The sequence below is a fragment of the Oncorhynchus gorbuscha genome, linkage group LG16 (genome assembly GCF_021184085.1).
Source record: "Oncorhynchus gorbuscha isolate QuinsamMale2020 ecotype Even-year linkage group LG16, OgorEven_v1.0, whole genome shotgun sequence".
In the NCBI taxonomy this organism is placed as follows: Eukaryota; Metazoa; Chordata; class Actinopteri; order Salmoniformes; family Salmonidae; genus Oncorhynchus; species Oncorhynchus gorbuscha.
The window spans coordinates 44,547,304-44,571,081 of record NC_060188.1 but is presented as its reverse complement, the minus strand read 5'-3'; the positions used below and the strand labels follow the sequence as shown (position 1 = coordinate 44,571,081).

The window sequence follows — 23,778 nt, the reverse complement described above, 5'->3', positions numbered from 1 at the left end:
CGCATGTTCCGGACCCCCCTGTGTCGGCACCACCAGACATCCGGTTTTGGGCAGGGGCTCCATTGACCAGGAGTGACAGCTCTGGGGGGTAGGAGGACAGTCACCATGGTCCAGAGTGGCTCGCTAAGTAGTCAGATCTTCTGTGGCCTTGGGGTCAGGCAGAGCTGGGGGGGTTCACTGAGGAGGAAACTGGCCTTCCGCAGGGTCAAGTGAGTAGCAACCCCCCATCTCTCTCTCGGTCTCTCTGTCTCTCTCTCTCTCTCGCTCTATCTTTCTTTCTGCTATGGGACCCACAGGACTTGCACATTTTTATCCCAGCCCAGCATTAACCAAGCGGATTCAACTCATCGAGGGCTCGATGGTCAGTGGATGAGTTGAATCCAGCGGGTTAAGTGCTGGGCTGGTACAAAAATGTGCAGTTGGGTGGGTTAACCAGGACTGAGGTTGATGAATTACTGATTTGCGGCACAGAACAACTCACTCACTTTACTGGACTGTTCTGAGGCTTAGACCTGTTATGGTGTTTTTTCAGAGAAAGCTGTTCAAGTGATGCTGAGTGTATGTCTACCTTTCTTTGTGCAATGTATTTGCTGTATTATCAATATATTGTTCTTGACGAGGTGAATACAAGTTGTTGAGTTGTTGTTGAGCCATGAACGATAGTTAACACAAAGACGCGTGCTGGTATTGTGTTTTTATTGATTTGTGGTTTTACTACGTAGGCGCACCGTACCACAAGATGTGGACAGAGACTACAAAGGTGTTTTGATTTGAATGAGTAGGTTCATATTAGCTCATGGCTGTTGTGTTATTGTTGTATATGTGTTGTGTGTACTTAATGATAGTGCACCTTGGTAAGGGTCTTTACCAGGTCATTTGGATATGTCAGTCACAGTTTATTTATAGGGCCGGGAAAGATACCAGTATCGCGATACTCCATTAGTATCGTGGCAAGGAAACAAAACACGAAGCAGATTTACCTTCTTTAGGAAAACAGCGCGAATGTTGGACAACCAAAACATCATTGTGTTGTCATCCAGAGTCACGTGCATTTATTTTCCAATCTATAGCACACAATATTTTACATACAGCTGTTTTTTTAAGGACCAAAGAGTTTGGTCTGCTTCGTGTTTTCATTTTCGCCCATGGAAAAAAATATTGTGATACTGGTACTGTTACAGCCCTATTTATTTACATCCGATTGCCGTGGTATTCTTTGTGACTCAGTTGGTAGAGCATGGCTCTTGCATTGCCAGGATACTGGGTTTGATTCCTGGGACCAAGTCGTTTTAAGTAAAAGCATCTGCTAAATTGCTTGAATACAACTGGACGAATGAATGTGTTGAGTGGTGCTGTCCTTTGAATTGTGAATTGAGTGCCATGATATCAGAATGAGTATTCACCCCCGAAAACAATCGTTTTTTTTACAACTCTAAAACATATCATTTTGTTTTCTTACAGGTTTGACACTAGTAAAAAAAAAAATGTAAATCCCTGTTTTTTTTTGTGCTGAGAATGTGCTAAAAGATAGTTGCTGAATCATGACTTCTACTCCAAGGTGGTGAAAACACCATTGTTTTAGCTGCCGGACAAACTACCTCTCATTGGGTGAAGACTATTCAGCCTTTTCAATTTGTCGAGCTGGCTGTTTCTGGTGTTTTGTAAGGTCCAGGTGCCGTTTCACCTTGGACGACCTAAACGTACATGTTTGTGAGTGTTTGAACATAGTCTTGTTGATAGGCAGAGCCGTGCTCGTCAGAGAGAGAGTGTTCATAGTGGAAGCACCAGAATGGTTATTCAAAGTTGAAATCATATTTTATTACAATTCTAGAGCATGCGAGCCCACCTTCCAGTATGTCTGTGCGTTGTATTAAGGTTATCTGTGGCCTTGTGTACCACAATCACAGGAATAGGAGCTGGTCACAGTACACATGCTACACAAGGTGCAGCTCAATAGTCTATAACGTAGCATCCTCCTCCTCTACTTTCCTTCATCTGCCCTGATCGTTAAAACATTTAACAGGTAAGAGCAGAAGGCGTTCCCGGTTGCTTTCACCTATTCTGGCTTTTGTGATCTGTGCAGAATAGAATGGAATAGAATGGAACTGTATTGTCCATTGTAGGGAAGAGCAGTAAAACCTGAGAGTTAAACCGCAATGGACAAACGAGAGTGAGACCCAATGACAAGGTAAAAATCTGTCGTTCTGCCCCTGAACAGGCAGTTAACCCACTGTTCTTAGGCCGTCATTGAAAATAAGAATTGGTTCTTAACTGACTTGCTTATTTAAATAAAGGTAAAAAAATATATATACTTTTTTTGTTATATTATTCAGTCTCCTCAAACAGTCTTATAATCATGCATCCCTGGATCGACTCTGAAGTGCTCAAGACTCGCCAACACAACACAACAGAACATCTGACTGAACCCTATACAGCCCCTGCCAACCAGGGTCCCCAAACCCTGACCTATGACCCTTTGACCTTAAGTGTCAGCCACCGGGCCTCAGATGGAGAGAGGGAGCTCCGAGGTGATGTTTCCTGTAGTTACAGAGCAGCCTCCCCTGCCCCTCCGCCTCCCCACCCCCAATCCTAACCTTAATCACTAGCAGGGAAAAATCTAAACTGACCCAAGATTATTGTCTAGGGACAACTTAACCCTAACCCGAGATGCTCAGGAGGAGAGAGGGACAGATGAAAGGAGACACTCTGGCCTTTGGCTCCCTCTTCTGGGCCAGACTGTCTCACACATAAATACGTCATCACAGGAATAGGAGCTGGTCACAGTACACATGCTACACCAGGTGCAGCTCAATAGTCTATAAAGTAGCATCCTCCTCCTCTCCTTTCCTTCATCTGCCCTGATCGTTAAAACATTTAACAGGTAAGAGCAGAAGGCGTTCCCGGTTGCTTTCACCTATTCTGGCTTTTGTGATCTGTGCAGAATAGATTGGAACAGAATGGAACTGTATTGTCCATTGTAGGGAAAAGCAGTAAAGCCTGAGAGGTAAACTTCATGGGACAAACAAGAGTGAGACCCAATGACAAGGAAGTCGCTTAGAGAGATAGCAGAGAGAGGGGAGAAGAGGGGAAGGAAAGGGGGGGGGAATAAATGAAAAGGTCAAACCAATGACATTTAAAGCCGTAGAAGAAGCAGTGCTTCAACAGAGACCCTCTGAGATGCTGCGCTCGCTTGATGTTGAGACCACACACAAGTCGTATCTTTTTAAACTAGAAAATACCTTTTAAACACTGGTTTCATTTTATCATCCCCAGTCCCAACGTGAAATTGAACCGCAACCACTAATGAAGAAAACGGTATATGTATTGTTCTGATTCACTATTGTTTCATTTCAATGATTTTTTGTATACATCATTGCTCTGGACCTGTCTTCATTAAAACCTTGTGTGCATCTTTAGCCATGTGCTAAGGCGCCTCGCTCATTGCCTGAATTAATTAGGCACTATTGACTATGATTAGGTCTCAGCTCTATAAGGGCCATTAACAAATGTTTCTGGTTTAAGACGTTATCACAGAAAACATGGAACACGGTGTAATCATTTTCAGTTGTGCTGAACAGTAAAGGCAATTTTTACATTAGTGTCCATTATGGTGACCCCAATTAGTTGACTGGTCGATTGTTTGGTCGATCAAGATTTTTGGGGGATCTAGCGGTCTAGTATCTATATAGTATCAGTCAAAAGTTTGGACACACCTGCTCATTACAGGGTTTTAAATTTATTTTTTACTATTTTCCTTGATGACAGCTTTGCACACTCTTGACATGGTGAGAAAGGAAGGTTGAGAGGGCCAGAAAAGCAGAACCAGGCCATTGGTTTGTTCTCCTCAGCTGATCTAATTGGCCAAGCCCCTTTGAAAAATGCCTCGACACACTTATATGGCACCCAGATGCCTCTCTTGCCAGGGAAACAGAGTGTGTGTGTGTGTGTGTGTGTGTGTGTGTGTGTGTGTGTGTGTGTGTGTGTGTGTGTGTGTGTGTGTGTGTGTGTGTGTGTGTGTGTGTGTGTGTGTGTGTGTGTGTGTGTGTGTGTGTGTGTGTGTGTGTGTGTGTGTGTGTGTGTGTGTGTGTGTGTGTGTGTGAGAGATTGCATAAGTCTGTGTCTCTGTGTCTCGTGTGTGTTTGAGAGAGAGCAAGAGCATGTATGCAAACGTGTGTGTGTGTGTGTGTGTGTGCATGTCTGTGTTTCCACGGCTCTCTGTTCAGAGGTCAGAGTGTTGTTTGGAGGCTCTGAGGAGATAGAGGGCTTCAGGGATGCAGCAGTGAGGTGTCATATTACCATGTCTGATGATTCATCACCACCCTACTGCAGAATGCAGCTGACCAAGGTGATCTGAATCCCTCTACACACAGACACACAGATACACACACAGACACACAGATACAGTGCCTTTGGAAAGTATTCAGACCCCTTGACTTTTTCCATTTTGTTACGTTACAGCCTTATTCTAAAATGGATGAAATAAACAAAAATCCTCAGCAATCTACACACAATACCCCATAATGTTGAAGTGAAAACAGGTTTTTAGACATTTTTGCACATTTATTAAAAATTGAAAACAGAAATACCTTATTGATATAAGTATTCAGACACTTTGCTATGAGAATCGAAATTGAGCTCAGATGCGTCCTGTTTGCATTGATCCTCCTTGAGATGTTTCTACAACTTGATTGAAGTCCACCTGTGGTAAATTTAATTGATTGGACGTCATTTGTCTATATAAGGTCCCACAGTTGAAAGTGCATGTCAGAGCAAAAGCCAAGCCATGAGGTCGAAGGAATTGTCCTTAGAGCGCCGATACAGGATCATGTCTAGGCACATATCTGGGGAAGGGTACGAAAACATTTCTGCAGCATTGAAGGTCCCCAAGATCACAGTGGCCTCCATCATTCTTAAATGGAAGACGTTTGGAACCACCAAGACTCTTCCTCGAGCTGGCCGCCCAGCCAAAGTGAGCAATTGGGGGAGAAGTGCCTTGGCCAGGAAGGTGACCAAGAATGGGAGAAACTCTCCATATACAGGTGTGCCAAGCTTGTAGCGTCATACCAAAGAAGACTTGATGCTGTAATCACTGCCAAAGGTGCTTCAACAAAGTACTGAGTAAAAGGGTCTGACTACTTATGTAAATGTAATATTTCTGTTTGTTTTTTAACAAACTAGCAAACATTTCTAAAAACCAGTTTTTTATTTGTCATTATGGAGTATGGTGTGTAGATTGATGAGGGAAAAAAACAATATAATCAATTTGAGAATAAGGCTGTAATGTCAAGGGGTCAAGGGGGTCTTAATATCTTCCGAGGGCACTGCACCTACACAGCACACATAGGCATGCTCATAGAACTTATACAGGCAAAAATGCATGCACAGCCAGACAAAAGCTAAGAGGTTTACGAGGAGAAAGAGTTAAAGCTCCGGCCAACTGTTCACGTTTCTCTCTTTCTCATGCTGGCCGATCACTTTCTTTTCTTGTCTTTCGCTTAACTCTCCTCTCCATCTCACACTACTTCCCTCAGCCTCTTCTTCAGCCTCTCCTCCCCTGACTTTGATGTGCTCATTTAGATGAAGGTGCTAGATAGCGTATAATTAGGATGCTAATTATAGCCTTCCAGAATTACTAATGTCTTGGTAGCTTCACTTTAATGTGTTAATAGTGTCGTGAGAGAAACTGTGTGCTGTGCTGAGTAGTGACAACTGGAGTAAGGTGGAGTTTCCCCTAGATGCTGACCTTGGGTCAGTTTTGTATTTCCCTAACTAATGGTTTAGGTTAGCGGAGGCTGATTGGCGGTGGCTGATCCTAGATCTGTACCTAAGGGAAACTTCACCCTGTAGAAGTGACAGCATTTATATGGGAGGCCCAGTACAGATTGTAGAAGAGCAGATGCTAGGCTAAGGGATTAGCACCACAGCCTAGCGGCTCGGCTTCGGATGCTAACCGAGCCTGACAGACACGCCTGTCACCTGACCCCTCATGCCGCCTACTCATTGGATGACCGGTATCAAGCAGCATGTGGCTAAAAATACCAAATAAGGTGATAGAGGGGAAGGAGGGTCAGTGTGAGGCACTCTGGGGCCTGGCCCTGTGAGCTCTGGCTTTGTGTGTGTGTGTGTGTGTGTGTGTGTGTGTGTGTGTGTGTGTGTGTGTGTGTGTGTGTGTGTGTGTGTGTGTGTGTGTGTGTGTGTGTGTGTGTGTGTGTGTGTGTGTGTGTGTGTGTGTGTGTGTGTGTGTGTGTGTGTACCTGTGTGTGTACCTGTGTGTGTACCTGTGTGTGTGTGTGTGTACCTGTGTGTGTACCTGTGTGTGTACCTGTGTGTGTACCTGTGTGTGTACCTGTGTGTGTGTGTGTACCTGTGCACATGTGTATACAAGTATGGTAGTTTTGTGTATTTTCCCTGCTGTGCTGCTCAAAGCACAGGAAGCTGTGTGTGCACAGAAATAGCTGTGTGTTTGTGTCTGTGGGGGGGAGCACTGGGCTGACAGTGAGCTCAGCCACGTCACCAGAGACCAACATAGGAAAAAAACAGACCCACATCAGGACTATAATTACACTAAATGCACATCAGTACTGTAAGCTGGCTAGCACAGTCCCCTTGCAAGACATAAAACATTTACATTACATTTACATTTAAGTCATTTAGCAGACGCTCTTATCCAGAGCGACTTACAACAGTTCTGTCCGGACCACACATCACACCAAAAGACAGGGGTTCGATTCACAGGTCCGCCCCTAGGGCTCTCTCTTTCTTCCCTATATTTCACATTGCATCAGTTTCCCTCTCTTCACTGCTGTCTAAAGATAATAATAACACTTTAGTGTTACTGGGGCTAAATGTAACCTGGATCAGTTGTTACAGGTAGGACTGTAATTGTATTCACAGGAGTTTATACATCCTTGGTACCAGTGGAACGTTTTTTGGGGACGTTCAAGTCATCAGTCAATGTTGCTAACTACAGTATTCATACCCCTTTTGTTGTATTACAGCCTACATTTTTTTAAATGTATTAAAGTGAGATTTTTGTGTCAGTGATCTATACACAATACGTATACACAATACCCCTTTGTTGTGGCAAGCCTGAATAAGTTCAGGAGTACAAATGTGCTTAACAAATCCCATAATAAGTTGAATGAACTCATTATGTGTTCAATAATAGTGGTTTATCATTTTTGAATAACTACCCCATCTCTATACCCCACAAATACAATTATCTGTAAATTTCCCACAATAGTAGTGAATTTCAAGCACCGATTCAACCACAAAGACCAGGGAGATTTTTCAATGCCCCGCAAAGAAGGCCACTGATTGGTAGGTGTAATAAATAAAAATAAAAATAAAAAATATCAATACACCCCGTCACTACAAAGATACAGGCGTCATTTGAGATTAAGGAGAAGAAGGAAACTGCTCAGGGATTTCACCATGAGGCCATTGGTCATTTTAAAACAGTTACAGGGTTTAATGGTTGTGATATGAGAGAACAACAACATTGTAGTTACTCCACAATATGAACCTAAAAGTAAAAAGAAGGAAGCCTTGTACAGTATTAAAAATAATAATACTGCAAAATATGCATCCTGTTTGCAAAAATATGGCAAAGAAATGAACTTTTTTGTCCTGAATACAAAGCGTTATGTTGGGGAAAATCTTTTTAAGTGGGAGAACTTGCACAATTGGTGGCTGACTAAATACTTTTTTGCCCCACTGTATCCCGAAAGCATGAGGGTTTCCTAAGTGCACAAGGTAACAGAAAGGAGCAGGGTGGGTAGTTAGCTAAGTTTCTCTGTAGGAAGGTATTTATAAACTACAAATTCAGATCTTTTTAATGTTCTTTGGGGCTACATATAGAAGAAAAACAACAGCATTTGGTTCCATGATCTATCCCTGTTTATTATTAATATTAGAATAATTGAAAGGCCATTCATGTTTTGAGGGAGATCATATGACAATAAAATAAATGTCAATGCATTATCATGCCGATTACTGCCTATAGTAAAGTTGGATACTTGTCAGGTTAGGCCTACAGTGGGGCAAAAAAGTATTTAGTCAGCCACCAATTGTGCAAGTTCTCCCACTTAAAAAGATGAGAGAGGCCTGTAATTTTCATCATAGGTACACTTCAACTGACAGACAAAATGAGAAAAAATATTAAATACGTAATGAGATCAACTTTTGTTATTGACCAAATACTTATTTTCCACCATAATTTGCAAATAAATTCATTAAAAATCCTACAATGTGATTTTCTGGATTTTTTTTTTCCGTTTCGTCTGTCATAGTTGAAGTGTACCTATGATGAAAATTACAGGCCTCTCTCATCTTTTTAAGTGGGAGAACTTGCACAATTGGTGGCTGACTAAATACTTTTTTGCCCCACTGTATATCCAGGTCTTTGTCTCGTCTTAGCTCATCTTCAATTAGTACCTAACTATCATTAGGGTAATTAAGCTTTGATTTGTATTTATATAAAAAGAGACACAGCAGCAACAAACGTCTGCACATAAAGCCCCAGAAGTGTTGCGAGTGAGAAATAGGCAATTGGATGAGGCTTTCTTTTAAAATGGTTTACTCGGACTATGAGCCCCTAACTAGGGGAGAATGGGAAGGGATGCGGTACTTTGCAAGTGCAGCTCAACCAGGCTCCACACTGCCTTGCTATAGTACGGTCTGAGACACCGTCATGCCCCTATGCCCTGCAAGAAATGGATGCCAATCTGAGAGACCTACAGTATTGCAACTCGGTGATGGTTTCGTTGTGTCAACTGACATTTGGATCAGCAGAAAGGGACAGTTTCCTGGAGATTGTCGCCAGTTTCATTGATGGAAAGTATAAAGGTCACAAGGTTTTGTTTAGCGCTGAGCACATACAAGGACACCACGCAGCAGAGGCCTTTTACCAAAAATATGAAAGTGTCCTGAGGAACTGGAATGTACAGCGGCAAGTAAAACGAGTGGTGACTAACAGCGTTTTTGTTGAAGATGTTTGAAAGAGACACATTGTGGCAAAAAAAAAGGTAAGTCTACCTCCGATTATGAAAAACTCGCCCTAAACAAAGTGCGTTGGCTACAGTTCCTGGTGGAGGTACTGACACCACTAGCTGACCTCACCGATAATATACAGAAAGAGTTGGGAAACCTGGGCATAATTCTCCCTGCCGTGTTGGAAGTAAAGAAACTGTTGACTACCGTGTCTCAGCTCATAGACATTGCTGCTTATGCAGAAACACTTATCAGATGACTTCTTCACTCGGTAAAGGCGGTACTATAATGATAAACATCTTGTCCTAGGAACCGTCCTGGACCCCAGGGTTAAAACTGAGTGGGTGATAAGGGGTGAGCTGGTGGAGAGATATGCAACCTCCTTGTGAAGGAAACCGAGGCTATCAGCGCGCCTCCGGCAGTTGCATCTGCTGTGCCAACAGCACCTAACCTGGACCCTGAGCAAAACGAAGTGCCCAAAATACCTTGCATGTTCAGCTCCTACTTCATTCAGCAGCAGCGTTCCTCTCTTGACACGAGCGGAGAGGTATGAGAAGAAACACAGACGAGGACGTTATCACCTTTTGAAAAGACAACTCATTCCCGCCCCGCCTGGAAAAAGTGGCCCATAGGGTTGTTAGCATCCCCAGTGGCTCTGCATGTGTGGAGAGGCTGTTCTCCGCTGCTGTCCTGCTCTCCAGGCACCATCGCATGAGTCTGAAGCCACAGACTCTGGCCAAACTCAATGTGAATTCAAAGGCACTGTAGACTGAGCCTAATAAGGCATGTTTCATTTCATTTTGATTTAATTCTAAGTAAGTCATGCTTCACAATGTATTTCTTCATAGGTTATAGCCTTGAAATAATAGTCTAATAATTATCCCTAAATAATTCAATTTTGTTCCTTTTTAGACTACCTGTCTGGCTCATGACCTATTTAGAGTGTTTCTATGCTGTTTAATATTACATGTAGCCTATTTGAAATGATGAGTGCTTCTTACAGTCAACTTTTTACAATTATTCATAGAGAAACAACGAACATTTGTTTTGAGTCCATGTCAATGGTTAAATCACATCAGAAGAACATTTTTTTTAGGTCTGGAACTGACACACTTTGATTTGTGAGTGTAATTCCCCTTTAATTGCGCAGCTACTGTAGCAAGAGAGGAATGTGTAGATCTAGCGATGTTTCTGCTGGTAGGTCACCTTCGGCAGCACATGTAATGGCAGAGTTTGCAAAACAATCGCCACCCAATTGATACAAATAGTAATTATATAGTTCTGTCAGGTAAGCCTACTTTGCAGTTAACGTTTAATTGAGAATGTTTTTGGGGCAAGTATTTCTGTTTACCCACAAGACGGTTATCATCAGCATCGCTAACTGACTAACGTTACATACAGAATGATGGACAAACGCGCGCACTCAACAGACAGACGGGAGCAATATCGCTGGAATTTATTTTTTATTTTTTTAAGCCAATTTGCCTCGATAAATAAAGGTTAGATTTGAAAAAAGTAACAAAAAAGCAATTAGTGGCTAACCAGGAGGGGGATAATGAATGAAATAATGACAAAAATGAATGTACTCTCAGAATCTATTGGTGAACTACTCATAGGTGGGCAGCGAGCAACATAGCTAGCGATCTACCTGTTGGAGAACCCTCTTAGAGACGTACATCTGAATTCACGGTGCTTCTATATAGTATAGTATTGACTCAGGGGTTTGAATACTTATGTAAATTATTGATTGCTGTATTTCACTTTCAATATTTCCTACAATAAAAAAATAAACAACATGTTTTCACTTTGTCATTATGGGGTACGGTGTGTTGATGGGTGAGAAGTATTTAAAAATATATATTTTGAATTTCGGCTGTAACACAACAAATGTGGAATAAGTCAAGGGGTATGAATACTTTCTGAAGGCACTAGATGTCAAATGAATACAAATCCATTATCAATGTATAAAACAATAACAAAGAACATAAAAATACAATCATTTTCAAACCCACTTACTGTCATGTCTTTTTCAAATATATATATTTAAAGCTCAGTAAAATGTGTGTTGCCTGTTAGTGCTGTCAAATGATGCTGAAGGGGGTAGTTTGGGAAGGTTGAAGTTCAAAAGGGGTACTTGGTTGTTAAAAGTTAGGAAACGACTGTGATAAGAGTAATTACATGGTAGACTATACATACAGTACATTAGTGTTGCAGTCTTCTCAGTGGAATCGACCAGACTAGCAACCTTCATACTGCTAACCTTTTACCAGATCATACTGGCTTGCCTTCATAAATCCTGAATGTCTGTGACATGTGTCATTGGTTTTGAGTGGTTTGCTTTCCTGTGTCATCGTGGCACTTCCTGAGCCTGTGGCATCTGGGGAGGTTTCCATGACAACAGGCCCATCCGTGGCACCAGTGTATTTTGGGTAAGGTGACTCAGCAAAACGTGACTGTAGCAGAAAAGAGAGAAAGAGAGCAAGTGGAGAAAAAAAGGAGGCAGCCCCAGTGCCCACTGTCATTATCTCTCTGTCTCTGTCTCTCTGTCAAAATGTGGAAAAAGTCAAGGGGTCTGAATACTTTCCGAAGGCCTCCAGAATACAGTGCCTCCAGAAAGTATACACACTTTGACTTTTTCCACATTTTGTTGTGTTACAGCCTGCATTTAAAATGTGTTCAATTTAGATGTTGTGTCACTGGCCTATACATAATACCCCATAATGTCAAAGTGGAATTGTTTTTCGATTTTTTTAAACAAATTAATTGAACATTAAAAGCTTAAATGGATTGAGTCAATAAGTATTCAAGCCTTTTGTTATGGCGAGACTAAGAGTAAACATTTGCTCAACAAGTCACATAATAAGTTGCAATAAGTTGTAAGGTTCCTTCCGTTGAGCAGTGAATTGCAAGCGCAGATTCAAGCACAAAGACCAGGGAGGTTTTCCAATGCAGCGTCCAAGCGCAAGAATCGCAGAGATTCAATTCCTGACGCATGTTTTTGTCTTGTGAATTTAAATAATGAAAAATTCATTTGATTTAGGTTGCATATGGCCTCGACATTACACCACTGATTAATTTACCAAGATTTCTGAAGTCATGAAGTTACAACTAGTAGCTAGCAAGCTACATTGACTAGCTAGGTTCGCAATGTAAACAACTTGTGTAGTTAAAGGATCATTTAGTACAACCACTAGCAACAGTTTTAATGAGTACTTGTAAAACATTAGACCAAAGCTATTGTACTTATGCATAAGCGGTGATGGTACAGTGCAGTAGGGGAAAACAGAATTAAGATGGTCTTCTCTTCGCTCTCGAAACAATGCGCTCTGTGTAGCAGGTAGAGCGTAACATTGACACAACGCTGATGGCAAAGCAACACAACGCTTATAGTGGAGCTGAAGTTTTACAGTGTAATTAATACATTTCATATATGCTATCGCACAAATAATAATTTGGTAGTGTTTATGAAGGTCTTTGTTAACATTTAAACAATTATTCTAATACCACAATAGAATTTTCATTCGTTTTGTTACTAAAGCAACCCTGTTACTTGGCAACCCTGTTCATGGAGTGCCGCAGGTACTGCAGGATTTTGTCCCAACTAGGCACCACACCAGACCAACTGAGCTAATTGATCAGTTCAGTGGTCCCTCAGTAAAGCAGTGAATTTCAACACAAATTCAATCACAAAGACCAGGAAGGTTTTCCAATGACACGGAAAGAAGGGCACATAATGTTATTAGTGATGGGTAAAAAAAAGAAAAAAGAAAAAAGAAGAGCACGGTGAAGTTATTAATTACACATTAATTACACTCAGTCACTACAAAGAATCAGGTATCCTTCCTAACTCAGTTGCCGGAGAGAAAAAAAAATGCTCAGTGATTTCTCCATGTGTGTAATTGTGACTTTAAAGCAGTTACAGAGTTCAATGGTTGTGATAGGAGAAAACTGAGGATGGATCAACAACATTGTAGTTATTCCACAATTACTAACCTAATTAACAGAGTGGAAAAAAAGGAAGCCTGTACAGAATATTCCAAAACATGCATCCAGTTTGCAATAAAGCACTAAAGTAAAACTTTATGTCCTGAATACAATGTGTTATGTTTGGGGCAAATCCAACACAACACATAACTGAGTACCACATCATATTTTAAAGCTGCATCATGTTGTGGGTATGCTTGTCATCGGCAAGGACCTGGGAGTTTTTGGGGGGGATAAAAAGTCCTAGAGGAAAACCTGGTTCAGTCTAATGTGTTGGTCATTACTGAGACGCGGTTAAGAAAGAGTGTTTTGTACACTGATGTTAACCTTACTGGTTGTAACTTTTTTCGGCAAGACAGATCTTCCAAAGGTGGTGGAGTGGCAATCTTTACCAAGGAACACCTTCAGTGCTCTGTTGTCTCTACCAAGTCTGTCCCCAAGCTTTGTTGACTGTTGCTGTGGTGTTATCGTCCACCATCAGCACCGACCTGTACCTTACCTGTCCTAAGCTCTCTCCTGGACTCTTACACTAAGTATGCATTTGTCCTGCTAGATGACCTAAACTAGGACATGTTTAAACCACCTGACCAAGTCCTAACGCAATGCGATTCCCTCAATATTTCTCGGATTATTACCAATCCTACAAGTTATTACTCCAAACACCAAGAAAAGGCTACTCTCCTTGATGTTATCACAAATAATCTTGATAGGTATCAGTCTAGTGTCCACATACAATACCTGTTCTGCCAGTCACATTCTGTTAATGGTCCCCAAAGCACACACATCCCTGGGTCGCTCCTCTTTTCAGTTTGCTACAGCTAGAAACTGGAACGAGCTCCAAAAAACACTCAAACTGCTGTCTCGTACAACGTTATGTAGTGTTCTCCTGTCTCTCTTGTCGTGATGTGTGTGTTTGTCCCCGCAAGAGGCTTTTTGCGTTTTGGTAGGCCGCTAAATGTAAATAAAAATGAGTTCTTAACTGGCTTGCCTCGTTAAATGAAGGTCTAAAAAAACAATGCGACCAGTTAAAGATTTTACTCACACAGCCAGGTCAAAGCATCGCAACATGCGACTAAATGGTCACAGTCTGGAGCCCTGGGTTAGTATTGTGGATTAACAGAGAATACATAGAGTAGGCTGCATGCAGTAGGTGTCATACATGGCCATTTAGCAGTATGAGAACTTTGGACTATAAGGTTCTTTCTGCATTTTTTATTGACATAGTCTTTTTCTGTTCAATGTTCTCTACTTATATAGTATTCTAAATACCCCAATTCATGTTGTTAAGTTAAAAATAATACTGGATAAAACTTATACCAAAGCGGGTCCAGAACTTTAAAGACAATTATCTCAGTATCCTCTTATATTCCCAAGCTCACAAGTATTGACTGACAACAAATGTGATTTATCAAAGTGAAAATGTGAGTTTCGGAAATTCTCAGCCACAGATCCATACAAGCACCGCATAGACATATAATATAGTACAATTAACATTAGGTTTCCCTCATTCTCACTAACACTCACTCACTCACTCAGACTCACACACACACACACACACACACACACACACACACACACACACTCAGACACACACACACACACACACACACACACACACACACACACACACACACACACACACACACACACACACAGAGTTTGCTTCATCTATCCTGCATTAAGAGATTAGAGTGCCAGCTGCTAGGACTGACTGAGCCTGAAGTTTGTAGCCACACACCACACACACACAGACTGTAATCCTCAGAGATTCCGGACTCTAACAGACATGAGTGAGTGAGGGAGTGAGTGTGGGTGGGTGTGCGTGCGTGCGTGCATGTGTGTGTAAGAGAGAGGGAAACCGTGCTGTTCTGTCGGTGGGAGGTGCTAAGCTCGTAGAGAGCAAGAGGGGATTGGATCGGATGTGAGAGGAACAGAGCATGCCCAGTAGGTCCCTCAGCCCGGAGAGGGACTCAGCTCTGCATTCATCTGCAGAGTTTGAGAGAGAGAGAGAGAGTGAGTGAGTCTGCTGCATATGGTAGAGTGCATGTGAGCAGCTGCCGCCACCTTACTTTCACTCACATACAAACTTACACACACACATCCACAGATGAGGCTGAAAGCGGATGAGACAGGCAGCAACAGAGGACAGCTTTAGTAGTGCTAGGGCTAGCGTTAACATTGTAGCATTTTGAGCTAGTTGAGCCCCCCCTCTCTCTCTCCCCCTCGCATGGGCATTGCGGACAGGCCTGGGGCCCCGGGACTACCCCCTGTTGCCACTCAACATGCCAAGGAATGACTGGCTGGCCGAGTGGGGAGACCTCGCTATGGGCATTGGACAGCAACGCTGCTGCTTATCTCTGCACTAATGAAGGGCTTCAAGCTCGCCTGGTAAGACTACTGGCAATATTGGTCTTTATGGGGAGACACTGATGATAGGGGGAAGAGGAGGAGGGAAAGGAGGAGGAGGAGTAGCTGGGTACTTCCCTGCCCTAACACACTGTTTATTTGTTTCCTCCCTCCTTCCCTCCTCCCTCGTTCTCTCTCTCACACCATCTGTCAGTTCCTGCCATCAAGGGAGGGAGCTTTTTTCCCAGCCTGAGCCCTTTATAATATGGCATCCTTGAAGAGAGCATCGTATTCCTCTCCTCAGTTCACCTCTCCTCTCATCATGCTCTCCTCTTTTCTCTTCTTCACGCTTTTTCTCATTTCTCCTCTCCTTGGGTTTTCTTCTCCTTGATTAACCTCCCATACTCATCTCATCACCTCAATGCTGTTTTCAGTGTTTCTGTGTGCGTCTCCCTCCATCCTCTCTGTCTGATATTTTTAGTGCTGGCCAGGCCTCCACAGATTGTTACAGTAGGGAGAGAGGGAGAATGCAGCAGCAACAGAATGGCGTACTGAGACATCTTTCTTTCCCACTCATGCCCAGCCATTCTTCTGCAGTGTCCCGAAGCCAAACTGGGCAAATTCACGTTTCTCCACCTAATTTTAGATCTCCGCGTCTCACTAACCCTCCCTGCTTTTTTCTGCCATAGAAGCTGCGGATGTGCAGTAGTTTTGAATACCCCAGGTTGACATGTGTGTGTGTCAGTGTGTGTGTGTTTGTGTTTTGTCTGTGTTTTGTTTGTGTGTGTGTGCGTGCGTGCGTGCATACCTGTGTTTGCATTTCCTTGTGCTGGTGTGTGTATGTACTTGTGTGTGTGTGTACATACATGTTTGTGTGTGTGTGTGTGTGCGCATATACTTGCAGGCATCGGCTACTGCGATTTGCGATACATTATCCCTCCCTATTGGTGTCTGCAACTGACACGTTGACTGCAGCTCTAGTGTAGCCAGTTAGCCACAGTCAGCCACCACGGCTAGCATGCTAACTGGAAATCGCTGACTGGCTAACAATACAACACTACTACTGGCAGTGACCGACACGGCAATGTTTCTGCTGCAGTCATTTAGCTGTGGCTCTGCGCCACGGTAAATTCATTGCCGCCACTGTACAAAAAAAATGGAACAACAAACATATTTTAAAGATGCTAAAACCGTGCACATTGACTTTTCCTCTGCAAACAAAACGAGTAATGAATAGAAAAATCTGACTACCCCATAGTAGAATGGTTTATGTATTCACCTAGTCGGCTTGTTGTTGTGTGTTCTATTGCGAGATAAATATTCTTCTCGAGGTGCATTGAAGTTTTGAGTGCCATAGGGAGGGAAACATGCTTCCTGATAAGCAGTCAATGCACACGATTCTTGCAGTTGTGGGGAAAACAGCCGTTTTAATGGCCATTGTTAAAAAGAGTGGGATCCCAGCTTTCCTTTACTAAATGATTTATTTTTCAACTCCTAAATATGCGTGAACTCCACCATTTTATACCCTGAGGTTTTAGAAGTGCTGAACCATGACATTATCGTTCCGTGAGTGTATAGAGGAGAGTGGGGCTAAATGGGTCAATTCTAGGGTAACTTGGGGTTAAACACCACCCTACCCCAAAATACAATTTTTGGAGACAGATGCCATTTGTTGTTGAACAAGAGTAGTGGGAACCAGGGATTTTTAAAAACATTTTGGAGGGGGTGACATGAAGTGGATTCTGTGAGAAGTACAGGCAGGGGGCGGAATTCCCCAAGTTACCCTAACAGGTAGACCGACTTTTTATTCACTGTGTTTATGCAAGGAATCCAACTAACATCCCAAATGTAACCCCATGCTTCAGCCTATTTATTGATAGCCACTATGCTGTGTCAGTGGAGCCACAGGTGATAATGCTTATGGCTCATAGCATACCTGATCATTTAGACCATGCATATGCATGGTCCAATATGTTAACATCATTTTTTACAAATCATTTTAGCAATATGTTATTGGGCTAATTTCTAGAGATGAAAATTCTATTTTAGATGCTGTCAGCATAATTTTATTTTCATTCATTTTGGAGTGTAAGGTCCTTTTTAAAAAGTCACCGAACAGAGCCCTTCCCAAAGCCCCCCCCCCCCACTGCTGCAGATGTTTCCAGAGGGGAAATTGTGACAGTTAGGCATTTTAGCGATATTCCTTTATTTATTATATAAGCCGTGTGTATGCCCTTTTTAGATTTAGCGAAACAATTATTCGTCGGATGGTAGGGGAGGGCTTATTTTCTTCTCGGACCGGCGGTAGTGGATTCAGATTAGGATGACCCAGTGGTTTGGGTGGATGGTGGATATGGACCGTCGCCAGGGATGGATGGGGTGTAAACAGGTTTGGGATCAGAAAGCTTTTGGCATTATAGGAGTGGGGTTATGCAATATTGATGGCTTAAGAGGGTGAGTGTTTTGGCATTTGGTTTAGTAATGATTTGCATGATGGAAAACTAATAACCCAGGTGGGATCTTTCCCAACAGGCAAAAGTTGTTGAAATCATATAATAATGATGTCATTTCAAAAACCATTATCTCACTGGGTAGAGTAGGGCAGGTGCGGTGACCGTATTACCACCACACCGGCAGTCATGAGTCATGACCGCAGTATAATTCTACGTGGCCGTGAATCTCCTCTTATGCACTCTGGACATGTGCTAGTAGTACCCAACTCGCGAATGATTTTCAGGTTGCTAATGGCCTGGTACTCAGGGCTCTATTGTCCCTCTAACCACTCTGACATCAATGAAAATGCAATCGAAACACATATTAGAGCTTATTCATACGAATGGGCCTATATATGATCCCAAGCCCTAAAAAATACCTGAATCAAAATAATGATTGTGCCATTTTACAATACATAGCCTGCCACATATTACGCATAGCAGAAAAACATACAAAATATACTAGTTATATATCTCTGTCTCTGTCTCTCTATCTATATACAGTGTATATATATACAAAAGTATGTGGACACCCCTTCAAATGAGTGGATTTGGCTATTTCAGCCACACCCATTGCTGACAGGTGTATAAAATTGAGCACACCGCCATGAAATCAACATAGACAAACATTGTCAGTAGAATGGCCTTGCTGAAGATTTCCAACGTTCAATGTGGCACCTTCATAGTATGCTACCTTTCCAACAAGTCAGTTTGTCAAATGTCTTCCCTGCTAGAGCTGCCCTGGTCAACTGTAAGTGCTGTTATTGTGAATTATACAATGGGTGTATCTAATCTTGAATACTGATTGATTAAAACCGCATTCTAACAAAATGTATCAATGTTCATTCAAGTTGCCTCTTCGTTAATTCTCCTGCCCCCACAAAAAAAACATGGTTTGAAAAAGTAGATTTTCAGCCCGGACCTAATATTCTAAGAGTTGATTCCGGTTGCTCTGGCCCAGGTTTATGATTTGCACAACATTGTACTCTTATGTTTGATATAAATGCATGGTTGTGGCTGTGAGAAGGGCGCCAGTATCCCTCACATAACTAGAATGAGATTCACTTTCTATGATCTCTCTGCTCGGATACACATGAGCCTGCAACTCATCTCTCCAGTGTAGCACTTCATCATTTATTTCCTTATAGAATCGTGCAAAGGGTTCTGAAGGAACTGCAGCACCCCTGATAAATTGAAATACATTTGCCAAAGTTATAGAATAACTGCTCTCTGTTGAGAAATAAATGAAATAATTTAGAATAGCCTACCATGAGAAGGCCTATAATTTAGCCACAGACGATCTATCAATCTTTTTTTAATAGCCTAGCTGTGGATTGTAGGCCAATAACAAGGAATAGTCTGTCTATAGTCGGGAACGCACAGCAAATATGTCAGTGAAAAAACTCCATGCAGACAAAACAGGCCTTTTGCAATATTTCAAATACAATCAAGGGAAAACACAGGTTGGGAAGCAAATGGCTGCTGCTGAAAAGAGAAGAATATGCTTTAGGCTACCAAAATGCTGAATTTCCAAATATTGTTTTACAAAGTTAAACAAGAGAGAGAGGCTTTTGGCACAAGTGCATCAGCTATCACCAGCGAGTGAGCTGCGCATCATTGGGTGAGTCAGTGAAACTGAAATGCATTTTTAGGACTATAGTTTCTTCCTCATAATGTAGCCTACAATATGTGTTTCCACACACCTAGGCCTAGACTATTGTTGGATTCAAGACAAGATAGTTTTTATTGAGCACAGATTCTCAGTTTGTCAGTGTCAAAGTAGCCTGTCATTTCGATCATTTGTGTGGTATTAAAAAAGATTCTGCCAAAGTCTCCAGTAATGTAAAATTACATAGAATTGCAATCGTTTATAAAAGGCCAACTTCTTTATAAAAGGCCACATTTTTCACGGACCCGAGGCTACTACAAATGTTCCCCATTTGTGCAACTTCTGGAAGTACACTGCTCTATGCCACTAGGCAAATGCGACAATATCATGCAATGCTTTATAATAAAGGTGATATTTGTTTCTCATGCGTTGAGGTACCTCAGAACTCCCTTGGTCACCACCCTCTCATGTCTACTTTTTGCACCTCCCGATTGACAAATTAAGCGCTGGCCCTGGGCCTGTCACCGCCACTGCGCAGGGCTGCCCTGAAAGACACGCCTTCCCATCTACCCCAAGGAGCAGTGAGGGAGAGGGGGAGGAAAATATGAAGGGAGAGAAAGATAGGGTGAGAGAGAGATGTGGTAGAGTGAGAGAGAAAGATATAGCGAGACACTATATAGCCCAGGGAGCAGGAAGAGAGAGATAGGGAGACAAATAAGCAGAAGTGTCTAGAGAGACAGAGTTGGACAAGGGAGATCAAGGTAGAGAGGCATAGACATGGTATAGAGAAGAAGAAGGAGAGATGTACAGTGGTTGCGAAAAAATTCACCCCGCTCCTATTTTGTTGCCTTACAAGCTGGAATTAAAATGTATTTTGGGCGGGGTTGTATCATTTGATTTACACAACATGCCTTCCACTTTGAAGATGTGCTTTGACGAGGCCATTCCAAGACATTTAAATGTTTCTCCTTAAACCACTCGAGTGTTGCTTTAGCAGTATGCTTAGTGTCATTGTCCTGCTGGAAGGTGAACCTCCGTCCCAATCTCAAATCTCTTGAAGACTGAAACAGGTTTCCCTCAAGGATTTCCCTGTATTTAGCACCATCCATCATTCCTTCAATTCTGACCAGTTTCCCAGTCCCTGCCTATGAAAAACATCCCCACGGCATGATGCTGCCACCACCATGCTTCACTGTGGGGATGATGTTCTCGGGGTGATGAGAGGTGTTGGGTTTGCACCAGACATAGCATTTTCCTTGATGGCCAAAAAGCTCAATTTTAGTCTCATCTGACCAGAATACCTTCTTCCATACATTTGGAGAGTCTCTCACATGCCTTTTGGCAAACACCAAACGTGGTTGCTTATTTTTTGTCTTAGGCAATGGCTTTTTTTCTGGTCACTCTTCCATAAAGCCCAGCTCTGTGGGGTGTACGGCTTAAAGTGGTCCTACGGACCGATACTCCAATCTCCGCTGTGGAGCTTTGCAACTCTTACAGGGTTATATTTGGTCTCTTTGTTGCCTTTCTGATTAATGCCCTCCTTGTCTGGTCCGTGAGTTTTGGTGGGCGGGCCTAATTTTTGGCAGGTTTGTTGTGGTGCCATATTCCTTCATTTTCTCACTGTGTCATCAAGGACCCCACACGCCAGCCACAAGCTATTCACTCACGGCAGCCACAAGCTATTCACCATTGAGGTCTGATACCAACAGGTTGAGAAACAGTTTCTATATACAACCATTCAGACTGCTGAATACTTGAACTGGACTGACCACCTGCTCTCTGCAACTTAGCACACATGCACTTACTCACGCACACACCCACACAGATACATGTGTAAATATTGGACTACAAATTGTGCCTTCCTGTATTATATCAAATTAATTGAAGCAATCAATCAATCTTTGCCTCAGCAATGTAGCACAAATGAATGGTCCTGACATTTGAGTTTTGGGGTTATAAAGTGCAAAGAATATGCACAGAAAATAGTTGTATAAGTAAAGGATAATTATCAAGGGGCTATGCGTTCTGTGGAAAATAATGCACGACGTGGAAGGTGTGCCACAAGGCGCTAGCAGAGTGCCACTAACCTTATTTTCCAGAGAATGCATAGAGCCCCAAACTGATTATCCCGCTTATACCACAGCTATAATTTAACCCGTTTGCCACTAGAAATGGGTTCAACAACCATGGAAGTAGCTAGCAAGTTTACTATAGCTACAGAAGTTGCCTTGGTAACCAAGCATCAAACTTGCTAGCTTATCTAACCAAACCATCAGTCCTGCTGGCTTGCTATTATGAAAATGGAATAAAAAAATGCCAATAATTATTTCAATTCAACTTCTGCTTTCAAAAGCAGCTCAAACATATTGTAGAACATGTAAGAATGAACTTCGTAGCCATTGAATATTGTAGTGCATTACGAGTGCTTCAAGCCATTCAGAAACAAGTATTCAGCAAGGCAATGGTATAAGAAAGAAGTATACAAGACTATACAGCCTATGCGTCCACGAATCAGAGTTCATTTGGCTGTGCTGTGTGGTCATCTAATAGAATTGATTGGACAGAAAGCCTACATTCCACAATCTTGTTAGTCCTGTTTTTGTCTACATTGTAACAACTTGATTATTCTATTGGTCTTAAAACCGATGTTAAGCCGAATCCTGGACTAGGAATTTCGAGTGATTCTCCAAAGAGCTTGCTTTTTAGTCCAGGCTGTCCCTTGATGTTTATACTAAAGTACTGAGGATACCACCACCAATTGCACATATTCCGTATCTAGATTGCTTTTCTATCTAGATATAGAATTTCTACCTTTATTTAACAAGGCAAGTCAGTTAAGAACAAATTCTTATTTTCAATGACAGCCTTGGAACAGTGGATTAACTGCCTTGTTCAGGGGCAGAACAACAGATGTGTACCTTGTCAGCTCAGGGATTTGATCTTGAAACCTTTCAGTTACTAGTCCAACACCCTAACCATGAGGCTACCTGCCTAGTAGGTATTCTGTCCAATTTTTTCATTGCCATACTAATCCTTGATTGAAATGTTACTTCACTCTTAGCCATGTTGTCCACTTTGTCTCTCGCTCATTTCATCAACCTTCTGGATAGCAGCAAAGAGAAAACACCGACATGGTTATCTATCATAGCGATGAGGTGAATAAATGACTGCATCCGAGCTACTAGGGTGTGAAAAGGCTTTTCCTTATCTGTTATACTGACCTATTAGAGATTTACCAAAAGTATATGTTATACTGACCTATTAGAGATTTACCAAAAGTGTCTGTTATACTGACCTATTAGAGATTTACCAAAAGTATCTGTTATACTGACCTATTAGAGATTTACCAAAAGTGTCTGTTATACTGACCTATTAGAGATTTACCTAAAGTGTCTGTTATACTGACCTATTAGAGATTTACCAAAAGTAGATTATCTGTTTGTTTTCAGCTTGGTCAGGCGTGGAGCTCTACACTTGCTCACACAGCAGTCACACATACACACATAGTCTTGTATAACTAACTTTGTGGGGACACACAATTCAGTCCAATTCAAAATCCTATTGTCTCTAACCCCAAAACCTAACCTTAGCTCCTAACCCGAAACCTAAAACGAACTCACTTTGTGGTGATAAATGATAATGTAACACCACTGCCTACCTGGGCTCGAACCAGGGACCCTCTGCACACATCGACAACAGCCACCCTCGAAGCAAGGTCACAGAGCGAGTGACGTCACCGATTGAAATGCTGTTAGTGCACACCCCGCTAACCGTTTCACAGCGGTTACACTCACCCCCCCTTTTCCGCAGGAACCAGTGATCTGGATAAACAGCATCAATGTAACAGTATAGCCTCCGTCCCTCTCCTCACCCCTACCTGGGCTTGAACCAGGGGCCTTCTGCACACATCAACAGCAGCCACCAACAAAGTATCGTTGCAGAGCAAGGGGAACAACTACTTCAAGGTCTCAGAGCAAGTAACGTCACCGATTGAAACGCGCACACCGCTAACTAGCTAGCAATTTCACATCGGTTACGTGTGTGTGTGCGTGCGTGCGTGCGTGCGTGCAGTGTAGTGTAGTATATTACCAGTAACTTTAGAAGCTATTCCAAAAGCTATACAATCCATCATTGTGATTAAGACATTAATTAGAGTATTTTATGGAATTTTCATAACATGTAAAACATAAAAATATGATCATTTTAATACACAAAATCGAATCACAAAGCTCTAAAACATTACCCTAATGTTTACCCTAACATTACCCCATAAACTTAGTGAATAACATTGGTGTTTAGTATATTTTACAAGCTTTTATTTATTTTACTGTGTCAATATTACTTTGGTGTAAATGT

General features: G+C 42.1%; 1 protein-coding gene across 6 annotated transcripts in view; it reads left to right on the top strand.

The window, feature by feature from the left end:
* Window positions 1-23,778, top strand: part of LOC124000136 (protein Aster-B-like) — a 164,196-nt gene that overhangs the window by 79,978 nt on the left and 60,440 nt on the right. Inside the window, exon 1 of one of the 6 annotated variants that reach the window (XM_046306310.1) lies at window positions 14,989-15,363. The exons of the other annotated variants lie outside the window; for them this stretch is intronic. Coding sequence (XP_046162266.1) covers window positions 15,341-15,363 — 23 coding nt within the window. The 5' untranslated portion in view covers window positions 14,989-15,340. Of the gene's footprint in view, window positions 1-14,988; window positions 15,364-23,778 lie in introns of those variants that run through there. 6 annotated transcript variants of the gene reach the window in all.